At 39.4% G+C, this 18,740-nt stretch overlaps 2 protein-coding genes across 2 annotated transcripts in view; one reads left to right on the top strand and one right to left on the bottom strand.

Annotated features, from left to right (window-relative positions):
- Positions 1–14,689, top strand: part of LOC135112155 (heparan sulfate 2-O-sulfotransferase 1-like) — a 31,721-nt gene extending 17,032 nt beyond the window's left edge. The window contains exons 9-10 of the mRNA XM_064026229.1: positions 875–1,020; positions 12,610–14,689. Coding sequence (XP_063882299.1) covers positions 875–1,020; positions 12,610–12,670 — 207 coding nt within the window. The 3' untranslated portion in view covers positions 12,671–14,689. The remainder of the gene's footprint in view (positions 1–874; positions 1,021–12,609) is intronic.
- LOC135112156 (uncharacterized) overlaps positions 14,611–18,740 on the bottom strand; it is a 36,810-nt gene continuing 32,680 nt past the window's right edge. The window contains exons 2-6 of the mRNA XM_064026230.1: positions 17,574–17,704; positions 17,097–17,213; positions 16,707–16,847; positions 16,511–16,611; positions 14,611–15,525 (exon numbers count right to left, since the gene is read on the bottom strand). Coding sequence (XP_063882300.1) covers positions 15,084–15,525; positions 16,511–16,611; positions 16,707–16,847; positions 17,097–17,213; positions 17,574–17,672 — 900 coding nt within the window. The 5' untranslated portion in view covers positions 17,673–17,704 and the 3' untranslated portion in view covers positions 14,611–15,083. The remainder of the gene's footprint in view (positions 15,526–16,510; positions 16,612–16,706; positions 16,848–17,096; positions 17,214–17,573; positions 17,705–18,740) is intronic.

The raw sequence follows: 18,740 nt of genomic DNA, 5'->3' as shown, positions 1-18,740 counted from the left end.
CACTTACAGCAGCCATTGTGGAAAGTGAAACTCAGGAATTCTGCATGCCTAGAGAACACGAGAGAGTGAGATAAGATTAGCATCTACAAAAAATAGAGTGCTTGGTAATCAGAAAATACAGTGATAAGCATAAGAAAAGAAAGGCAGAGGGATTTTTCATGGAACCAAGATATGCAGATATGCACATAGATACTGCAGTTCATCTCACCCATCCTCCTGTGCGGGACATGAGCCTTGTGTTATTTCATCTGCACTCCTCATTCCAGACAAGGCTAGTGCACCCTCTCTGTATTCCTTGCAACTCCTCCTGCACTGCCCACACAACACATACCCACACTAGGCATGTCAACAAACATTTACACTCAGTCCTATTTCCCATACATGATAGTAATTGGGGATTATCTCATCCTCTTATAAATGCATAGAAGTGATCCACCAAGAAATAATTTTATCTGAGAGCACAAACAACACAGCATTTTCCCCCACTTAATCTCTGAATATATATATATATATATATATATATATATATATATATATATATATATATATATATATATATATATATATATATATATATATTTATTTATTTATTTATTTATTTATTTATTTATCTATTTTTTTTTTTTTTATCCCACCTTCTTATAGATGCATAGTATGTGATCCACATATCTGACTTGCAGGCCTTCCTATAAACTTACATAATGCTCCAGGTTGAAATAGTGGATCTGTGTTATTATCCCTCATTACTCTTTGTGATCCAGCTTTCTTTAATGAACTGTTAAACTGGAGTAGTGAATGCACAAACAAAACAGTTCCTTACAAAGCACAACAAAATGTTATGTTTATAGTGTCAGCTTTTTCTTTCCCTCCTCAGGTTTGGCGGCTGGAGAATGAATTTTACAACTTTGTGCTTGACCACTTCCACTTCATCCGCAAGAAGACACTGATGGAGAGTGACGCAGGAGGACTGGTGGACCGGGGACAAAACTTTGTGTACGGCAAGATCAAGCCCAGGAAAAGTTAAGTAGTGTTTGGGAGGTGTCCAGAGAGCATAAATGGTGCTATTGTAGGTGATAAGTCAGTTACCACATGAACACTTGGCTACTTAACTCACTGCATACTTACTACCAAGAAATACACACACACACACACACACACACACACACACACACACACACACACACACACACACACACACACACACACACACACACACACACACACACACACACACACACACATTTGAGTGGCATAGACACAGCTTCTTATGGAAATGCTAATACCTGGAATAGAGTAAAGGAGTAGGTGATAGAGACTGTGAGTGTACACCAACCAAGAGAAAATGATAAATGTAGGGGCAGGATTGCATGGATGCCACTTGAGCCCTTCACCACAACTAGACTATTGCATGCGCACACACACACACACACACACACACACACACACACACACACACACACACACACACCACCAGATACACACATACCAGATAGTGAACAGGTGTTTAGAGCAGATGAGAATGAGAAGCTGACAGATATTTCCATAACTAGGGAGATAGTGGAGCAGGAGATAGATAGGCTAAAAAAGTTCAAGTCACCAGGACCTGATGAAATATATCCCAGAGTACTGAAGGAATGTAAAAAGATTATTAGTGAGCCGTTAGTTTCTGTCTTTAGGAAATCACTGGAGTCGGGTGAGGTACCAGACATGTGGAGGCAGGCTAATGTAGTACCCATCTTTAAGAAAGGGGATAAAACTTTAGCGTCTAATTATAGACCTGTCAGCTTAACTTCAGTTGTAGGTAAAATGTTAGAGTCAATAATAGCCAGGAACATTAGGGAACATTTAGACAAACATAACTTGATAAATCAGTCACAGCATGGCTTCACGAAGGGGAAGTCTTGCCTGACAAACTTGTTAAGTTTTTACAGTAAGGTGTACGAGGCAGTAGATAATGGTGATAGTTATGATATCTTATATCTGGACTTTAGTAAAGCATTCGACAAGGTGCCCCATCAAAGGCTCCTGAGAAAGATTAGGGCGCACGGGATAGATGGGAAGGTGTTAGGTTGGATAGGGTCATGGCTTGGTAACAGGCGACAGAGAGTGCTAATAAACGGCTCGAAATCCGAGTGGGGTCATGTCATTAGTGGGGTGCCACAGGGATCAGTATTAGGGCCATTATTATTTCTAATATATATCAATGACTTGGATAGTGGAATTAGTAGCGATGTTAGTAAATTTGCGGATGACACAAAGATAGGTAGATTAATTAGGTCAGAAGCGGATGCCATCGCCTTGCAGACAGACTTAGATAGAATGAATGAATGGACGGATAGATGGCAAATGCAATTTAATATCAATAAATGCAAAGTGCTTAGCGTAGGTAGAGGAAACCCACACAATAGGTACACATTAAACACCCAAACTCTGGTAGGTACAGGGTACGAGAAAGATTTAGGAGTTATAGTTAGCTCTGAACTCCGTCTAGGGAAACAATGCATAGAAGCCAGAAACAAGGCAAATAGGGTACTAGGATTCATTTTTAGGAGTGTTAAAAGTAGAAGGCCGGAAGTAATATTAAAGTTATACTTGGCGCTGGTCAGACCTCATCTAGACTACGCTGTGCAGTTCTGGTCCCCACATTACAGGAAAGATATAGGTCTATTAGAATCAGTACAGAGGAGAATGACTAAAAGGATACAGGGGATGAGGAGTATTCCTTACGAAGCGAGGTTGAAGCGGTTAAATTTACATTCTCTAGAGAGACGTAGGTTAAGAGGGGACCTGATAGAAGTCTTTAAGTGGTATAAGGGTTATAACAAGGGAGATGTAAGCAAAATTCTTAGGATCAGCAACCAGGGTAGAACAAGAAATAACGGGTTCAAGCTTGAAAAATTTAGGTTTAGGAAGGAGATAGGAAAAAATTGGTTCTCAAATAGAGTGGTAGATGAGTGGAACGGACTCAGTAATCATGTAGTTAGTGCTAGGGCACTAGAGAGCTTTAAGAGAAGATTAGACAAGTTTATGGATGGGGATAGCAGATGGAAATAGGTAGGTGTGTTTCATACAGGGACTGCCACGTGTAAGCCTGGTCGCTTCTTGCAGCTTCCCTTATTTCTTATGTTCTTATGTTCTTATGTTCACACACACACACACACACACACACACACACACACACACACACACACACACACACACACACACACACATATACACACACACACACACACACACACACACACACACACACATGGTTCCAAGCAATAGTAACTTATATGTGTGTCATGTGTATCAATGTCACGTAGCCTGTGTTCTCTCCACCAAGTGCCTTAATAGGACTAAACTTGTCTGAGGAAATATACAGATCTCTCATTAATATTTGTGTCAGTGGCGGCTCGTGTACAGGCACTGCGGAACTGCAGCACTCCATAACATAAAATGTAATGATTCTTTTTGCCTTTCATTTTTTCTTTAAATCTTTGTACAGTGTTCCTCCACCTATTTGCGGTTCAGCATTCATGGCTTCGTATATTCGTGTATCTTTTTCTTAACTTAATGTAACTAATGGGGAGTTTTCAGAGTTGTCAGACATCACCTCCAGCACAGTCTTTCTGCCCAAAGAGCCTGGATTATTCTTTCAGTTATTGCAAATTACATGCTTTTTTTTCTGGGACTTGTAACAGTTACACATCAATATAATACTGCTATTCCACTGGCATTCCCCCATTCAACACAGTCCTGAACACAATGGTGTATTGTTCATTTGTGACTTCAAGAAGGCTCCTTTTGTAACACCTACACACTGACACAACACACACTCTCTCTCTCTCTCTCTCTCTCTCTCTCTCTCTCTCTCTCTCTCTCTCTCTCTCTCTCTCTCTCTCTCTCTCTCTCTCTCTCTCTCTCTCTCTCTCTCTCTCTCTCTCTCTCTCTCTCTCTCTCTCTCTCTCTCTCTCTCTCTCTCTCTCTCTCTCTCTCTCTCTCTCTCTCTCTCTCTCAGATAATTAACAAAGAGAGAGGGAGAGAGAGATTATGAGGCAGAGAGAGGAGAAAACAGGCAGCAACCAGTCAGGAGTTAGCTGCACGTGACATCACTGCAGAGGGTGCTGCTGGCCTCTGCAGGAGAAAAACCTTACCATCTTTCAAAAATACATGGTTGACTGTGTGATAGCCAACTCTTTTGTATCTTAAGACCCAGGATGTTTGTAAAATGGAGCAAGCGTTCGATAATTTTGAAATATGTCTTAATTTGCGAACAGTTAGTGTGTAAAATAAAACAAATATTCCAAAGCCTTAAAGGGGTTGTTATACCCGAAATTCTGAAAGCGGAGGTTCCTTATATCGAGGGTTTACTGTACATGTCAGTTTAGACCCCTTTCGTTTTACAGTATACTGTATTTCTTCTTTTTTTTTTTTATTAAAGTATTATGTACAATACATATAATAATTGTTTCTTATTTTATTAAAGTGAATCTTAAATGTGCTTAATAAGTGTGAGACATATATTTTGTGGTTTCAACTATAAACATAGGTATTTCTGACCTTTGTAGGGATGGTTTCCCGGTTTCATGGATTTTCACTATTTGCAAGAGGCTTTGGAATGTAATCCCCCCCCAAATAGCAGGAGAACACTGTACTTTTACATTATATTGTCAATAATCCAAATGCTTAATATCAGTAGCTATCTTCTCATTCATGAAAGAATTTTTTTAAATCCTTGCATGGAACTGTGTATGCCATGGTTCCAATGATACAGTGTTTGGCTCCTGCACACAGGCACACTTGTATGAGGAAAGAAGCAGGACAGGGGAGAGAGAGATTGCTGTCACTCGTGCAGTTCCAATCTTGTCCGTGTGGGATGTAGCATTTACACAAGGTCAAGATAGAAAGGTTGGCTGGAGTTTATATATATATATATATATATATATATATATATATATATATATATATATATATATATATATATATATATATATATATATATATATATATATATGATTATACATCATTTTTTCTGTATTGTCTATGTTTCATTTAACACAATAGTAAAACAATAAACAATGCCTAAAAAAATTTTTAGAAGGAGCACTGCAGGTAAATTAAGCCACGAGCCGCCACTGGTCAGAAACCTAATTCTTTTAACATAATGCCAGACCCTTCACCCTACAGCAGTGTGGAGGCTCTGGCACCCCTCACTGAATCCCCTTTAGTTCCTGCCTGGTTAGTGCTGTGACTACAGGAGGAAGAAGCATGTTTCCTCTGCTTCATTATTTAGTTTCCATGTCTTATCTCTTTCATGTGAGCATCACATATTTTATTATGATATTTTAAGACATGTTTTAAAACCCTGGCAATTTTTTATTTTTTTTTTATTTTGATATCAAACGTTTTGTGTTTATTTTACTATGTGAGTGTCTCTGCTTCTTGAATTCAGATGTCTTTTATAACAGTGTGTTGATTTTGTTGTTCAATTGCAATCCCTGCCACAATGTTACTTTTGTCTGAGCAGAATGAGTGTGCAAGTTAGGTTATGTTGTATCTTTAGTGTGGAGAATCGTAGTGTTAAGGCCTCATGATATTAACACTAGGAACAAATGTGAGGAAATGTATCCCTTCTCAGCGTGATAGTGTAGTGACTTAACAGTGCACAGTGTGTCACACTCACAGCTGTTACATATTTCTTACTTATATTTACTGTATTTAATTTGCGCAGCTTTATTGTGATAGGATTGTATTATGCTGTTTTTATTGTTTCTAACTAATTTTTGTTTCTGTTCTCTTAGAAGCCATATGTTTGTTCAGCATCACTGTGAACACTGACACTTACATCTTTGAGGAGCAAGAAGAAATGACCGTGATAGAGAAGCCTCCAGGGTGCTCTGTCTATGTGTAATTTCCTTATACACGCTACATTGTGCCTGTCCCTTACATTCAGCACTGCCTCATATTTCCTTGAGTATAGGTTGACTTCTGAAGGCCAGATACTTAGACAAAAGATTGGGGATTGACCTAAACACAGGGATCAGATTTCTTATGTCAAAAATTAAGGAATTGAAACATGATAGGAAGTGGCACCAGCAACTCTTGGCTTTAGAAATTAAACATTTACTTACTATAACTGGTAAACAAGACAAATCTTTACCAGTTACTTAATGATGAAGAGATGTGTTTTGCCTCAAACAGATAAAGATCACAAATATATAATAGACTACTGTGGAACCTTGGTTCTGAAACTTGTTCATTCCTGAATGCTGTTCGAAATCTGAAATGTTCGAAAACCTAAACTATTCTTCCTATAGGAATCAATGTAGAGTGATCAATCCATTGCCGGACATCTTTCCATCCTGTTTTAGCAGCTTATGACAGACACTCCCACTGCCATGATGGCCACTCCACAACATCAGCTCAGAAATTATTTATCCAAAAAGGATGTATTGAATGAACTTAGTGACACAAAACTTTTTAGAAGATATTGTTTAGACTGTGCAGGTGTTCTCTTTGTCATCGATCTAGTAAGAGAAGCCTTACAGAGTGACACAGAGAAGAGGAACCCACTTACCATCAAAAGGAAGGTGATCATAACACTTAGACATCTTGCTGCTGGGAAAAGCTACAGGAAAAATGCAGTTGTGCAGTAGTGATGGCATTGTGAGGTCATCAAGAGAGCCACAGGTGGCTCAATTGATGGGATTACTCCCTGAGCTAGTCAAAAAACTGTTTACATTGAGGCTCTTCATTGGGATCACATTTACCATATTTCAATTATTGAATTTTTGTCTTAATCACTGTGTCTCCTCCAAATATACAAAAATGTAGAAAATATTTATAGAAATTTGCCTTTTAATATTTGAAATCAAGTAATTTTGTTTGAGAACAAAATTAAAGCATGGCAACTGAAATAATTATGAGTTCAAAATTTTGTTTGAAAAGGAAGGGATTCGGTAACTGAGGTTCCACTGCACTTGATTTGACTTATATTGTGGTTCCAGCGGTCCTTGTTGAAATGCTGAGCACAGGCTTGGTCATCATACACATATAGCACATCATCACCTAAGCATTACACATATAAGCAGGGGTGTACTGTAGTAATTTACTCAAATACACCTTAAAGTAATTGGCCTGTCTATGGTCTGACCATTTTGAATTGAACATTTAGGTGTTGTCCTTTCCGGGGATTCCCTGGCCTGTAGCACTGCCACACTCATATTAAAACACACCTTATGTCAGGTACTTCCTACCTCAAAATTCAATGGTATTGTAGTATATATACATTGTCATGCTCTATTTATTTATTTATTTTTTTTTAGTGATACATTGTTTTTTGCAAACACCACAATACTTGGCAATGTTTCCTCCAGGTGTTGTCAAGTCTCCATAGGTGACCAAATGAGGTCACACAGTCAGAGTGACCATGTTAATCCATGATTACTTCCTCTCGCACTGTCAGCTAGGATGGAAGCTACCTCTTCTGCTCACTCTCATCATAGCCAAGAAAAAGAACTTATTTACTCAGTAAATAAGTATTTTTTGGAAGAAAAGGCCATTAGAGGGCCATTACTTGACCCGTCAAGAGCTGTTGCCCAAATAGCAAGAGCCACCAATGCTAAACTAAAGAATAAAAATATAACATCATAGTTTATGGGAAATATATCTAAATGGAAACCTATCACATTTAAATTAAATGAGAGAGAGAGAATTTTTTTCTCAAATTCTAATGATTCATAGGCAAGAATAGATCTCTGATAAAAATAAATTTGCATGAAATGTACGGTAAAATCCCTCTTATCCGGCATCAACGGGACCGCCGACATGCCGGATACTTGAATAGAAATGAAATTACATCCACAATCACCACCCTACACTCACGCATCTTACCATAACAAAGATCAGCTGATCTTAATCAGCAGCTGATCTGATCAGCTGCTTAAGTGTAAGCACAACACACTTCCTCTTTTCTACAACTTTAGGCTTGATGAAGGCGTCAAGCAATAAACAGTGCACACGCGGGACTGAGTCACTGAGTAAACACAGCGCAGTGGGCTGCAGGTGGCGCGAAGCAGTGCGCTCTGGTGGCAAGGGGACAAAGTATGCCTTGCGCTGGAATTTTAATTGATTTTATGAGTACACATTGATTTTTTATTGATTTTAAGGCTCGGGGAAAAATGTGCCGGATACTTGAAGCTGCCGGATGAGAGGGATTTTACTGTAGATTGTATATGCAGAGAGAGAGAGAGAGAGAGATGTGGCATGTGGGGAGTGAGGTTATCAGCGGCGTGTAGGCTCTAATCTGAGAACTGGCCCACTACATGGTTTGGCAGCACCGCAAGCCAGGGAATCCTCGGAAAGGATAACGCCTAAACAGTCAATTCATAATGGTCAGACCATAGCTGTATCCTGCCCAGTCTCCTCTGAACACACTGCTTACCAAGATACGTCTGCGCATAGCTGTATCCTGCCCAGTCTCTTCTGAACACACTGCTTACCAAGATACGTTTGTCTTGTCCAAGCTATCAACTGTGACTTGACTCATGGGAATGTGCCACACACTGAGCTCTCAGAGGTCATGAGGGTATGACTCATGCAGAAAGGGAGGAGGGGGATGGGGGGGTGCACCCTCATGCTGCCTACTGCCTCCGGCACTCACACTCACTGGCTGCTAACTCAGTACAATAAAACACTTTTCTTCTGAAAATTCTGGTGACCAAAACTATAGGGCATGGGTGAACACTGATTATGCCATCATCAAGGGCAACTCTTTAGCTAACAAATACTTGGGATCCAATTTGAGAAAACAATTAGGAATATGATAAATTAAGTGGGGAAGAAAAGTGACTGCGCGGATAATCCTACACTTAACTCAGTAGCAGGCTTACCTACTCATCATAGGCATGTCAACTTCCCACTCTGTTCCTGTTTCTCTCTCTCTTTTGTCTCTCTTCTCATCCTTTCTCCTTCATTCTTACTTCTCACATCTTACTCCCTTGCTACTTGTGCCCTACATAACAATATATATATATATATATATATATATATATGTATATATATATATATATATATATATATATATATATATATATATATATATATATATATATATATATATATATATTTTTACAAAACCATGTGTGTGTGCATGTGTGTAGACAAAGATTTCAATATCTTAATCATCTCACTGGACAAGGAAGGAGAAGCAGGTCTCTCTCTCTCTCTCTCTCTCTCTCTCTCTCTCTCTCTCTCTCTCTCTCTCTCTCTCTCTCTCTCTCTCTCTCTCTCTCTCTCTCTCTCTCTCTCTCTCTCTCTCTCTCTCTCTCTCTCTCTCTCTCTCTCTCTCTCTCTCTCTCTCTCTTTCTGTTCATATTACAAAAAGATTTAACACTATAACTTGTCATTTCATTACCAGCAAAGTATTCCAATAATAGATTTTTCCATTAGGTATATGTTAGAGGGTGCCGTCCTTCATATAGGTGGTTGACCTTTATATGTACAAGTTATAACATAAATTACTAATTTCCTGGCCAGAAATCAGGGGTTGACCTATACTTGAGATTGACCTATACTCAAAGAAATCCTGTACTTACATTAAGGACACTTCAGACACTCTTAACATCTGAAATTCTTATCTTCATCATCTTGCCATTCTTAAATACATCAGCTAATTAACCCACAATACCTAAATTTCTTATCTTTATCTTCTTGTTATTCTTAATTACAACTAAATACCCACAATGCCTAAAATACTTATCTTCATCATCTCCTTGCCATTCTCAAATTCACCTGCCAACTTCTGTTCATCGTCATATTTAGCCTTTTGACATTTCTAGAAACACTTCATAAATCCATTTACATGAAAGATCATCCTGTTCTCCTTATCAATGAGATACATACCTTGTCCCTTTCTTTCAATATACCAATCATACATAAGTCAACTACCTTCCATCTCCCTCTTTCATCATCATATGTACCTGTTTTGGTTATTTTATTCCATACACGCATGCTTCCATCATTCAGTTGTCAAGAATATAATTTATTCACTTAATTCATTCCATTCATGTTAAGAGAAGCCATATTGTTATTCTAAGGCAACACCTTAAATGAACTGCAAAAGTAGCATGTTCTCAATCACCAAGCTAGTTTATTTATTCATTTATTTCTACCACACATCATTCACTCAATAAAACTATCATCATAACTGGTAGAAAGTAAATACACTAGGATCTCATCATATGGGATGATTACATGCAATAAAATTCTCATATAAGGAGAATGTGCATGTATTGGATCTATTTCTACATTTATTATAGGAGGTATGTAATAGCCAAGGACAGATGCACCTGTAGCATATACCACCATCTTTTATTGTTTACATCCTGTTATTCTTTATTTTGGTGTTCTTTTCATGGTTAGGTAAGAGGAAAGTGGATGGAAATGCATATAACCTTCTTCTATTGCTTTTCATCTCCTATATTTGCTTTTGCTGTTATTTTATATTTCCCTGTTATCAGTTTGAGATATTGAGGTAGAAAACAGGTATAAGGTCACATCCAGGAGGGAACAGATAGGCAACTCTTAGGACAAAATGCACACCTTATACTCCTAAGGTAGGTAGCGAAGTTTGTGGCTCAAAAAAATACAGGTACAAAATAGTTCTTTATTATGTGTGTGTGTGTGTGTGTGTGTGTGTGTGTGTGTGTGTGTGTGTGTGTGTGTGTGTGTGTGTGTGTGTGTGTGTTGGTGGGGGCTGGTGGAAGGAGAGAGAGAGAGAGAGAGAGAGAGAGAGAGAGAGAGAGAGAGAGAGAGAGAGAGAGAGAGAGAGAGAGAGAGAGAGAGAGAGAGGATGTTAGCTACATGCTGAACTTTGTTGTAATGAAATACTATAGTGAAACATGAAGCTGACTTTTATACTTCAGACATTCTCCTGCTTTATGTGAGTCCTTATTTCCTTTAATGCATTGATTCTTGTTATCATTGCATAAATTTATAAGAGAGAGAGAAAAATTACTAAGAGAATATCACTTTAGGTATGATAGAGAAAAAAACTAAGAGAATATCAGTTTAGTATAAACTGAAAGACTTGGAATAGCAGTGCCTATCATTTATGTAGTGAAGCAGTGAACTATGCATTCACACATTCATCAGGTCCTTGTACTTGCTCATAAACCTCTCACAGGCATGCCTCACACCTCACACCAAGCCCTCACACCACAGCAAGCATGCCTCACACCATATACCAACCCTTAACATCCCACCAGCCATGCCTCATATCTCACATCAAGCCCTCACATCCCAGCAAGCATTCCTCACACCTCACATCAAGCCTTAACATCCACCAGGCATGCCTCACACCTCACACCTAGCCCTCATACCCTAGCAAACATTCCTCACACTTCACACCTCACATCAAGCTTTAACATCCCACCAGCCATGCCTTACTATTCATGTCAACCTGTCACACCCCAGCAAACATTCCTTACTGCTTGTCACCAACCCATCACATTCCACATGGTTATCCTTTATGTTATTGTCTTGTCATCAAAGCATTTAGTTTATGGTAGCGTTCCAGTACAACAGGGTTCTTGCAGCATGTGATATGTTTGTTTTTGTAAGTAGTTTTGAGGCTAACACTTTAGGGACTGCCATATTCTCAGCTTTTGTCGGTGAATAATTGTATGCAAGAATAAATTATAATTTGGGTTTTGTAATTACAAGATTACCTAGTATTATTTTGTTTGAGTGATCCTCTTATTTGGTAAATGGGCTTTTTTCTTTCTTTGGGTGTTTTTATTTTTCATCACAAATATTGTGCTTGGCTTGAGGAAGAGTTGGTAGATGAAGTTATCAAGTGCAGGTCTTGTCACACTAACCATGATACTTCTGAAAGTGCAAAATCATGAATTTATGTGAAATTTGTTGCAAACAAAAAAAAATCTGCAGTTTGCAAAAGTGGCCAGCTCTGCCTTAGGCTGCACCTAATTCATGGAATATTTGTTTTCATTTTAGAATGGCAAATTTTTATTACTTTTTATTGTTTGTTTGTTTCCTCTCTTTATTTTGTTTATGCCTCTTTCTGGATATTACTTCATATTTGGAGAATTTGAACTACTTAAAGATAAGCAACCAATGTTTTCAATCATGTGAAGAATGAGTGAAGTAGTACACACTTATGCAGTGCACACTTAATGAAGAGCATAGGTGACCTGTAGAGAGGTTCTCTCCTGAAAGTGTCCCAACTTTAGAGTATGTAAGAGAGAGAAGGTGATATATTGTGTGCATTGTTACTTATGAGCATGAGTGTGCTAGTACATACACAAGATACTAGTATTAATGAAAGAGGCTCCCTGTTTATCACATCCATTATTACTCTTGATCACTGTCAGTACATATTTATATAAGATTTATTTCATAAATTTATTTATTTGATGTTAAGCTTAGCATTAAGGCATGAAAAGCATAAATATTACCTAAATATGAAGGAGCAACAGGGTGTAGCAGTGCATGAATAAAATCCTCTTATGTTCCTTACACATCAGTGTCACATCATGTCTAGATAAAGCAAATCCTTTGAGTGCAGACATCAGTGATTAGATAATGTTCCCTCATCCCCAACAGGATGGAGCCATGCAAGAACTCAGCCAAAGCAAAGGATGCAGCAGGAGTAGTGGTGTGCTGAGAGGACGTTTAGTGGTAGTGTGTAGCCTCCTTTCGATGTAGCTAACACATAGGGTACTTGACTGCCTTACACTAGTGAACTAATTTCTCTTTGTAACTCATCCTCTTGGTGCTACGAGTCGAGGTGTAAATACCTACTACCATCTTGTATGGCATTTAGTGATCATCGTGTCTTGTTCACTCCTTAGGTGGTAGGGCAGCTGTGTTTGTGTCAGAATTTCATCTATCAATTAATCTCCATATGTCTCTCAGTAACAAGCAGCCACAGAAGGAGTCGATGGTTCATCGTCATGTGATTCTTTCATAGCTATTAGCAGTGTAAGGTCAATGATAGTATTTTTACAATGGCAGGAATGATGCGTTCTCTGTAAATATCATCCATGTTTGTACAAATGTTTTGCATGACTGTAACTTCTGCAGGACTTGGGCAGTGTTTTGTATTGTCTTACAAGGAATACCACACCCTTTGCTCCCTGAGGGTTTGATGCATCCACATACTTCAGTGTTTCATACATAACAATCTGCAAGGTAATGGGTATAGTTTTGTAGGAAGTGTTAGAGGGCTGATGCCATTTGTACGTATCTATTTGTATATACTAGTGATGGGCAAGTACTACACAGTAATGCAGCCTCTAGCATGGTTAGTACTGAAACATTCCCTAGTTTAAGTGAGCCAGCCATTCGTGTTGGTTTTGTACCAGGCCATCCAGTTTTCTTCCACTTAGCATATAATATTACTGAGCTGCTACAAAGTACACCACTTTACACATAGACCACTTGTTCCATAGACATGCATATTATAGTACAACTGCAAGTGCTTTTTGTATGAATGTAATATGTTTTGCAAACCCCAAGAGTGGGACGTGTTTTGCTAATTGTTTCTTTGTTATGCCACAAGCAATCACATCTGTCACTTGAGTCTGTAGGCTTATGTTTTGTCTCACTCCAGGCAAAGAACCCCTCAAGCTTTTTGAGAGCCACGCTGTGCCCCACCTCTCCTTGCCATCTCATTACTCACTCCCTCACAAGCTGTTGTTGTGGTGGTTGGGGCTAAGCAACTCACCATTTTTTTTATCATTTGCTGCATAAGGAACATTTTGCTTAGTTCATATACTGTTAGCATCATTTGAAACATAGATTATAGTCAATCTTCGCCCATCATAACAGTTGGGTTCTTGGATCTGTTGTGCATGGCAAATTTCTTGCTCAGTGATTAAGTTTCATTTGGGTAAATAAGGTTAGGTTCTCCCATACCATCTTCACAACTGGATTAGTCAGCCCTGCCCTAAAAGCAGCCTGACCTTCTGTCTCCACACTGACTGGTGATCAGCCACAGCACTCCTTACCATTCTTCGAGGTTGTCATTTATGCTGACAACACCATCCGAGAGCACCTCCTTTAGCCTTCAGCCTAACATTCCATGGGTAAGATTCTGCAGAAAAGAAGTTACCTCAGCCACTTTGCTGAGAGAAGTGGGAGGATGATGATTTTTATGTGGTGCACTATAGTTTTGTCATTTGCCACCTCAGGACACCTCCAATGGACAACAGTTAATGCTGGCAGTGTTGATGAAAAAATGTGGTTTTACCATGTGCCTAAGCATTCGGTGGCTTTCCCATTGGCTGTTGGCTACAAGCACTGAAACTGCAGGCTTAATGAGTTCTGACTTGTCAGTAACAGCAGCCATTAGAGTTGAGAGTACAGTAGCTGGTTGGTAAACTCTGGAGCCACCTCAGTCCCTCATACATTACTATTTGTGCAGTTGCCAGCTGGCAGTGGCATGGAGGGTTGTGTGCAGTGGTGTTTTGGCAATGTGAGTTAGTGCAAAATGGATATGTGTCAAATATTGGATGATTTACCCATTCTTGTAATCACAGGTATCTTGCTCACCAAATTTGTGTTCAATGAGGGCTGATTATGTCTGTATTATATTCACACGTGTTTATATATTGGGTTGTATCTATTTATTGTTTTTTATTTTCTAGATGGAAGTCTACATTAAATAAACTTTAAGCAAACATTTGATTTTTATGTGTATGGTATTTGAAATGGCTCATGTGCTTACAGTGCAGTGGCACACAATGGTCAGTGTGATGCATGTCTGAACAGCCTCAGGCACCCAGGCAGGTTCTTAGTAAGTTTCCTTTGTAGTGCATCTAGATGTCCTTATGATAGCAAACTGGTCAGGGATTTACAATGTCACCAAAGCTTTTACTTGTAAGATGGTTTGATAAATTGAGATTTCATAGGTGAACAATATGTGTAGCTAATACTTTACAGGATAACAATACTATTTATTGAAAGCTATGTCCAGAAAATACTGAGACATGGTACATGTGACAGTCATCACTACAAGCCCTGTGCTTCCTAACCCAGGTCAATTATGCTAAACTACAAACTTGCTCTGGATGGTTTTAGTCTGTGGCCTCAGTAGGCACCACCTTGACTGTGTGTGCCTCACACTGCTGCTTGAATCCCAAGGCCTCATGGAACTTGATGGAAGGAGTATTGTGGTTTCCTATGAAGACAAAAGGAAGAAGACCCTCCTGCAACAGCTTGCGTGCCAGGGCCAGGGTGGCCACACCTGCCAGGCCTCTGCGACGATGCTGTGGCATTGTAAAGGTGTTACCCATCCACCCGGGTTTACGGAGGTGAACCCAAGACACCAATGTGTCTGCTTTCTCCGAGAAATTGACACTATCTTTAGGGTTGTGCTCAAGGATGCCAACAGATGGAAAGCGAGTGATGTCATTACTCATGTTGTCTGCCGAGTCAAGGTCATTGAACTCCCAGTTTGTCCAGATCAGCAAGGCGTCCTCCTCCCTCAGGCTGGTCACATGGTACTCTGGGGGCAGCCTGCAATACGTAACCCCAACACCAGCATCATCAATTCTTCATCCAGGGCATAGCTGGACGTGATAACAAAAAAAAAAAAAAAAAAAAAAAAAAAAAAAATATATATATATATATATATATATATATATATATATATATATATATATATATATATATATATATATATATATATATATATATATATATATATATATATATATATATATATATATATATATATATATCACGATAACAGATAAATCAATAATGATACTTAGCGGCAACAACTGATAATCCGGTGATAAATTTATCACTTGATAACCGATAACTGATAAATCAATAAATCCAAAATTCTGACACTAGCGAAAATGATATTTTGAATAAAAAAAAAAAAAAGGAAAAATCCAAATCTTTATTTTTATTTTTTATCTTAAAAAAAATTGGAAAAATTTTAGGAAAACTTCAAATTCAACGTTTATCCTGTCTCTTCACTAATGAAAAAATACTGTTTTAAGTTAAATAACTACATTTGATTTTGAAAGTTTAAAACTTCAAAATGCTTGTTCCCCTTCGTAAACAGGAGCATATTGAAGTTTTCATCAGACAGGGAGCTCCTCTTGGCTCTGATGATGTCCTTCCCTAGAGAGAACAAGCGGTCCACCACGGCGCTGCTCAGCATTACCGTGTTGTACCTCAAGAATAGGTTAATAAGAACCTCACTGTTGAAGGATGGGTCTGCCAGACTCTCTGTCCCTACTTATTTCTGTCTCCAAGGCACACATGGCTTGCCGCTGTGCTAAACTGAAACCAAAAACTAAAATTATCGATTATTGAGTACCTTGGAACCAAATGTATCGGCAACACCGATGAGTCGATAATGTGGGAAAAATAATAATTGGATAACTGTTAACCCAATATCATTATCGCGATAAATTATCACGATAACACCCATCAATGGTCCAGAGTGTGTCTGGCTGTACCCGTACTGTTCAACAGCTTTACTTACTCTTTACCCAGTGTTGTCGGCACCCGGAGGTTGTATAGGTGTCCTTGGAATGTTGTCTGAACTTGCACCTGCCGTCCCCCAATGCTACTCAGTGACTGCAACTGTAGTTAAAATGACAAAGAACATTACATTAAGAGAAAGTGTTGTTATTAGTCACGCACTGGGTTGTCATTTGTATTGCAGGAAGGCAACTCACTGATGGTAGTAGAGTACTGAGTAAAGACAGTATATACACAGGCTGACTCCAGTCCAAGTGAGGGATGTGAGCGAGGTAGTGGGCCACCTCCTGTGGGGTGTGTTCCTCAGTGCTCCAGAATACCTCGATGCACTGGGGCCCCCTGCAAAGCCAATATTCCCAACATATACCCTCAGAGAACTGCTTGGCTACTTAAGAGGATTACCCAAACACCTCATTCTTTTAACAGCTTCACCCAATTAATGTATCAGTCCTCAGAGGCCCAAACTGCATATGCTCATTTTCATGCAGATGGCCAAGTCTTGAGTGAGGTGAGGCTAGATTCAAGGTACTGGCTATTACTTGGATGCTTGCTATACTCAAGAACCGTACTTGACTACTTGTACTTACACCGGTGGGGACAATGATCGTGAGGCAGACGGAGCGAGGAACAGCGGGCACCAGGATGGAGGCAGGCTGCAAGGAGTGCAGGCCGTAGCGCACCGCCAAACTCACGCCGCCATACACCTTGACAGTTGACACAAAGCCAGTAAGTCTACTGCTGCTCAAGGCGAGGGAAGTTATAAATGGTTACCTGTGTGCTCACTACATGGTGTGTGGTCAGCGCTACTCAAGGCAGGGAAGTTCTAAATGGTTCCCTGTGTGCTCACTACATGGTGTGTGGTCAGCACTACTCAAGGCAGGGAAGTTCTAAATGGTTCCTTGTGTGCTCACTACATGGTGTGTGGTCAGCACTACTCAAGGCAGGGAAATTCTAAATGGTTCCCTGTGTGCTCACTTCATGTTGTGTGGTCAGTACTACTCTAGGCAAGGGAATTATTAATGGTTCCCTGTGTGCTCACTACATGGCGTGTCAGTACCACTCACAGGCAGGGAGTGAGGCAAGTGGCGGGCCAGCCTCTCCTTCAGTGCATGCAGCTCTGTCTCCTTCACTGGACGTAAACCTGCCTCACTTACAGCAGCCATTGTAGCAAATGAAACCCAGCTGTTGTGAACACCTGGAGGAGCCGAGAGAACGAGTTAACATAGAGTATATGTACGCGAGGACAAAGGGAAGAGTGTGATGTAAAGGCCTAGAAGTGTTAGATAAGCTTTTTTTTCTGCACGATAAGCGGTACTGATAGGATACAAGGTTGTTTCTTTGTGATATAGTCAGATTCATTATGTAATACTAATATGATACTTTGACACTGTCAGGTGTGGTCAAGAAATTACCGCGACATACAGTGCCGCCTCGATCTAAGCTGTTACAGGATCTAAAGCCAGAAAAGTGACACACACACACACACACACACACTTTATTCAAATTTTCATTATGACGTAACTCATGTACATTATAAATAGCCCTGTTGTGCATGTCTCACTTTACCACAGGAATTAAACATGTGATGATCAAACAAGCTCCATTTAATGCTGAGTGGGCAGCTTATATAAATTAAGTAAATCCCATCACCGTAGTAAAAATGTATCAGGAAAATCCTATCTGATAAGGCTGTGCATGGCTTTATCTCTCAGATATCATGTGTATGGATTTGTGCGATGTGCGAGATAAGAATTCCACGAGTCATCCCTAATCCATTTTTGCGTTTTCTGTGAGTACTGAGTGTGAGTGAGCATCACCGCTTCCTCCCTGGCAACAACTCAATACACTGTTACACTGGTGTCTAGCAGTAATATAATACACGTGTTTTATTCGCTTAGTTTGTACACAGTTGCAAATCTATGTAAACGAGAGAGAGAGAGAGAGAGAGAGAGAGAGAGAGAGAGAGAGAGAGAGAGAGAGAGAGAGAGAGAGAGAGAGAGAGAGAGAGAGAGAGAGAGAATCTTACAATATGTACTAAAACAGAAAACATAACGAAAAGTACTTTGAATTCGTAACAGATCCAACAAACACGACTTCTGTACTGGAATCAAATGTACATGTTACTCTGGCTAGCATTAAAAGAGTGAAATAATAAGAAATAGGTATTGCTTTTGAAATTAACATTATAGCAGCTCTTTGCGGGGGAGAGATAAGATAAAAACGCTCATTTT

This window comes from Scylla paramamosain, chromosome 23 (assembly GCF_035594125.1).
Source record: "Scylla paramamosain isolate STU-SP2022 chromosome 23, ASM3559412v1, whole genome shotgun sequence".
Lineage (NCBI taxonomy): Eukaryota > Metazoa > Arthropoda > Malacostraca > Decapoda > Portunidae > Scylla > Scylla paramamosain.
The sequence above is the reverse complement of the archived record's forward strand: the minus strand, read 5'-3'. Positions and strand labels throughout refer to the sequence as shown.